Consider the following 5,589-nt stretch of genomic DNA (forward strand, 5'->3'; position numbering starts at 1 on the left):
TTGACTCCTCGACCATGGCTTGTCTACCTTAAGTGCCACCATCTTCCTCATCATTTCATGTCTATGTAGCCAGTTGTCATTCCAGATGTGAGATTTTCTACCATTCCCAATCCTTATGACGAAGCCTTGTGTAAGTATCTCCCTCCCGCCAAGGATGGAGCACCAAACATGTGATGTTTTTGAGCCCATCTGTGTTGTTAGGAAAGCGCCATCCGAGAAATATTACACAACAACAAAACAACAACAACAAAGCCTTTAGTCCCAAACAAGTTGGGGTAGGCTAGAGGTGAAACCCATAAGATCTCGCAACCAACTCATGGCTCTGGCACATGGATAGCAAGCTTCCACGCACCCCTGTCCATAGCTAGCTCTTTGTCGATACTCCAATCCTTCAGGTCTCTCTTAACGGACTCCTCCCATGTCAAAATCGGTCGACCCCGCCCTCTCTTGACATTCTCCGCACGCTTTAGCCGTCCGCTATGCACTGGAGCTTCTGGAGGCCTGCGCTGAATATGCCCAAACCATCTCAAACGATGTTGGACAAGCTTCCCCTCAATTGGTGCTACCCCAACTCTATCTCGTATATCATCATTCCGGACAATCTTTTGGGTTTCATCTCCATAAGAGTGGTGAGTTTTTACGTTGGCTCGCCAAGCCTATCACAACCCTCCTCCTTTACCCGGGCTTGGGACCGGCTATGTTGAGACAACATAGGCGGAGTTATCCGGGAAATATTCCACCTTCAAAATTTGTGCACTTAATGAATTTGGTTCCTGGATTACTCTCCGTCACTGTTTTGCCAGCAAGGCTAAGTTGAAAAGCTCCATGTTTCTAAAACCCAAACCCCCCATATGTTTTGGTTTGGTCAAGCTACTGTAGGAAACCCAAGCAATGCGCCTCTTGACATTTTTCATTCCCCACCAGAACTTTCTCAGGATCCCATCAATATCCTCGCATATTCCTCTTGGGAGCTTGAAGCACCCCATGACATATGTTGGTAATGCATATGCAATAGACTTTATTAGTACCTCTTTACCTCCACCTGAAAGAAGCTGCTTAATCCATCCTTGAATTTTCTTTCGTATCCTATCTTTTAGATATTTGGAAACACCCTTTTTTGATCTCCCAACATTGGTAGTCATTCCTAAGTACTTCTCGTGCAAAGCTTCATCATGAACATGCAACACTTGCTTGATCTCTATTCTCAAGCCGTTTGGACATCCCTTGCCGAAAAAACCCAATGATGCGTCCAAATTTATTCTTTGACCTGAAGCTTGACAATAGAGTTGCAACAACCCTATGACCTCTTGCACAACCGCAGTCGATGCTCTCAAGAACAAGAGACTATCATTTGCAAACAGTAGGTGGCTAACACATGGTGCTATTGCTGTCACCTTCATACCCATCTGGTCATTCAATCTACTCCTGCTATGTAATAAGCATGACAAACCTTCAACTCAAGTAAACATAAATGACGAGATATGGGATCTCCCTCACGGATTCCTCCGGCAGGTTTAAATTTCTCTAGCTAGTCTCCATTGAAAAGAACTAAAAAAGTAGTTCTAACACACATCATCATCGATGAAATCGAAGCAGGTTTGAAACCCAACTTACCCATGATTGCTGAGAAGGGTCTTTCATTTAGTGTATCACCAAATATGATTTCATATTTGATGAAACTTTTTTTAACGTATGAACTTTTACCAATATCGATGAACTTTTCTTTCAAATTCGTCGAACTTTTTTCAAAAGCATAAACTTTTTTCAATGTTGTTGAACTTTTTGCAAAACCGATGAAGTTTTTTTTTTCAAATTTGGGTGAACTTTTTTTGAATTCGGAAGAACTTTTTTGAAATTTGATGAACTTTTTTCAAAATCAATGAACTTTTTTCCCAAAATTGATGAACTAATTTTAAAAATCTATGAACTTTTTTGAAAATTTGATGGGAGTTTTCAAAAATGGATGAACTTTTTCCAAATTAGTGCTTGTTTTCAAAATCGATTTTTTTTTCAAATTTGCAAACTTTTGCTCGAGATGATGACTGTTTTTCAAATTCGATGAACTTATTTTAAAATCGATGAACTTTTTCGATTTCCATGAACTCTTTCTAGTTTCTATGAACCTTTTTTTGAAATTCGATGAACGTTTTTCATTTCCACGAACACTTTCCAATTTCTATGAACCATTTTTTTAAATTCATGCCTGTAATATTTTATTAGAATTCTATTTCGAATTTATACTTTGTTTTTAAAATATGTTAACTAAAGGAAGGGTCAAACAACTTTTTTTCCTCGATCTGGTGGTTACTAGTGACTACTCTCTATCCCGCTATTGTCGAATAGCGTCAGGAATTTACTTTTCATTTTTATTTTCGCTGTATTTGAAAGCAGACTGTTGGGCCGGCTCTGGAGCGGTGCGCGTGAGCGCCAGTTGGGACAACAGGCGCTGAAGGCGCTGTATACCGAGAGCTCCTAGGCGGCGCCTTAAGCGCCGGCTAGAAGATCCGGCGCCCGCCTTGCTAGTTGGGCCGGCCCACTAAACGTGTTGACCAACAAATCTCGCGGGGAAAATCCCCCAAAAAAGATTGTTACAGGATTCGAACTCGTGACGTTCACTCCACGTCTATGCACCCTACCCACTGCACCTGAAACACCTAATAACACCATCGCGCCGTATTTGTTGCGAATAACCAATTGATGTTTTTGCAAAACAAATCGTGATAAGAAAACATTTATGGATTTTGAAAACGTTCATCATTTTTGAAGAAACGTTGACGAACTTGAAAAAAGTTCACCGATTTTCAAAAAGTGTTCATCAAATTTGCAAAAAAGTTCATAGTTTTTTAAATGATCTAATTTGAAAAAGTTCATCGAAATTGAAAAAAATTGTTCATGGATTTAAAAACAGCAATCTACAAAATTGATAAAGTTCATCAAATTGAAAAAAAGTTCATCATCAATTTTAAAAAAGTTCATTGGATTTTAAGTTCATCGAATATGAAAAAAGTTCATTTAATTTGAAAAAAGTTCACCAAATTCAAAAAAACGTTCACCTCGTTCGAAAAAAGTTCATTGAATTTTTGAAAAATCACCGAATTCAAAAAAAAGTTCACCGAATTCAAAAAATTCATCAAATTTATAAAAGTTCATCAAAATCGAAAAAAGTTCACCCCGTTCAAAAAAAGTTCACGTAATTTGAAAATGATTCATCGAATTTGAAAAAAAATTCATTGAATTTGATAAAAAATACATCAACCTTAAATAAGAAGGTCACGGATTTGAAAAAAGTTCATGGAACCTCGGAAGAAGGAAAAGAAAAAGAGGAAAAACAAAAACTGAAAAACACAAACATAAGAAAGAAAGAAAGAAAGAAAGAAGAAAAGACATAAAAATATGAAAGATAGCACGCAGTTGGGGATGGCGTGGTAGTTACTCCCACTTGCTATTAAGCAGGAGGTACGCGGTTTGACTCCAAGTACTAGCGTATATTTTTGCGGTGTGATTAACACGGGGGGATCTAGATGGGCCGGCCCAGCGGAGCAGGGGGTATGTGCCCATTTGCGAATTGTGCTGTATCAGGCGCAGAGGGCACCGAATAGGATCCAGCCTGTATACCCCCTAACGCTCAACCTTTTTTTAGAGAGCTCCTATTGGACGCTCTTTGCGTCAAACTCGCGTCGCCACGCACAGGGGGTTGCCTAATGGGCCGACCCATTGCGCTCTACCACTGGAAGTAAAAGAAAGCAAAAACGGAGGGAAGAGCGTTGGGAGGAATCAAACCGGCGACCAACTGGTTGGAAGAGCGTGCTCCCAGCCACTCCAGCTAACTAGCATTGTTTGTACTAGAACAGTCCGCACAGAAAATAACTTAGCACAAGGTACAACTGGACTTGACTGTTGTGTCGACCCGGAATTAGTTACTGCAGTGAACAACTTTTTGAACGTACGATTACACAAACAAATTTTCTGAAAACAAACAAATTTTGAATTTCCCAAACATTTTTGGAATTTGTGACATTTCTTCAAAGCACGAACATTTTTTGAATCTTGAGAACAAATTTTGAGACAGAGAACAAATTTGGAAGCACGAACAATTTTTTAAAGCACAAATATTTTTTAAATCTCAAGAACAAATTTTGAAATGGAGAACAAATTTGGAAGCGCAAACAATTTTTTAAAGCACGAACATTTTTTGAATCTTGAGAACAAATTTTGAAATAGAGAACAATTTTGAAAAATTCCGAACAATTTTGGAAGCATGATATTTTTTTTAAATCACAAATATTTTTTTGAATCTTGAGAACAAAATTTGTAATAGAGAACAATTTTGAAAAATCCCGAACATATTTGGAAGCGCGAACATTTTATGAAAACATGAACATTTTATGAAATCCGGTACATTTTATGCATTTCAAAAGTTTTGAACTTTTTTGTGTAACGAGAACAATTTTTGAATTTGGGAACTTTTTTTTTGAAAACTGAACATTTTATAAAAATATGAACAAAATTTGAATATTTTGAATTTCTTTTGAAGAAAAGGAAAAATAAAGAAAACAAAAAAAATCAGGAACATTTTGGAAAATTGTGAACAAAATTTTGATAATGTGAAAACTGTTTCAGAAATATGAGCAGTTTTTGACAAAAAGAACATTTTTGAAAATTCTAAACCATATTTGAACTTTTTGAAAAGCTTAAAAAGAAAAAGGAAAAAATATTTAAAAAGAAAAAACATAGAACACGAGAAAAATAAAAGAACAGAATAAGACTGTGAAGAAAAACCAGAAAGAACCAGTAGAAGGAACAAAAGTTTTTTGAAATTTCCGCGAACTGGATTTTGGTTTTGTCGTTGCTTTTAGTTTCTTCAAGTTTAACATTGTTATTCCTACACAGCCGCGAGCCATTTTCGCTGGCTACCGCGGCGTGTAACTCTTCTGGAGATCGTCGGTTTGATCCCTAGCAAGATCATTTTTTGCGGTTTTTTAATCTCACGAAGCGAAACCACTCAAATGGGCCGGCCCAGGGTGAGCTGCGCCCTGTGCGAAGCGGCGACTACTTGCCGCAGTAAGCGGCGAATAGGGAATTCCTTTTTTTAGGGTAGTGGACTTCGAGGTGCGCCTAGCTGAGTGGGCTTCGTGGTTGAGGCCCAGCCGAGTGGGCCTCCTGAAATGGACTTAGGCCATCCTAGGCCTGCTCGGCCAATTCCCTGCCATTGGCGAGACAAGAAAAGAAGAACAGTCTTCCCTCTCGCAACCCATTTGGGTCGCACCAACAGAAAATTTCTGAGTTTGTAAAAAAAAACAGAAAATTTCTGCAGTCACCTCTCATCTTCGGTTCGTCCCGGATCACGAGTCTCCAAACCCAAACCCCAGAGGAGGCAGGAGGATCCAGCGCGGCGATGGGGGAGGCGGACGCGAGCACCGGCGGCGGGGATCCGCAGAAGCTGAAGCGGATCGCGGCGGGAGCGTACGACTACGAGAACGACGCGCGGTGGGCGGGGTACTGGTCCAACGTCCTCGTCCCGCCCCACCTCGCCTCCCGCCCCGACGTCGTCGACCACTTCAAGCGCAAGTTCTACCACAGATACATCGT

At 39.7% G+C, this 5,589-nt stretch overlaps 1 protein-coding gene across 2 annotated transcripts in view; it reads left to right on the plus strand.

The window, feature by feature from the left end:
* The first annotated feature begins 5,238 nt into the window (after positions 1-5,238).
* LOC119268321 overlaps positions 5,239-5,589 on the plus strand; it is a 4,664-nt gene continuing 4,313 nt past the window's right edge. For both annotated transcript variants that reach the window (XM_037549911.1, XM_037549912.1), the window contains exon 1: positions 5,239-5,587. In XM_037549911.1, the coding sequence (XP_037405808.1) occupies positions 5,396-5,587 (192 nt within the window). In that variant the 5' untranslated portion in view covers positions 5,239-5,395. The remainder of the gene's footprint in view (positions 5,588-5,589) is intronic.

Source organism: Triticum dicoccoides, chromosome 3A, assembly GCF_002162155.2.
Source record: "Triticum dicoccoides isolate Atlit2015 ecotype Zavitan chromosome 3A, WEW_v2.0, whole genome shotgun sequence".
In the NCBI taxonomy this organism is placed as follows: domain Eukaryota; kingdom Viridiplantae; phylum Streptophyta; class Magnoliopsida; order Poales; family Poaceae; genus Triticum; species Triticum dicoccoides.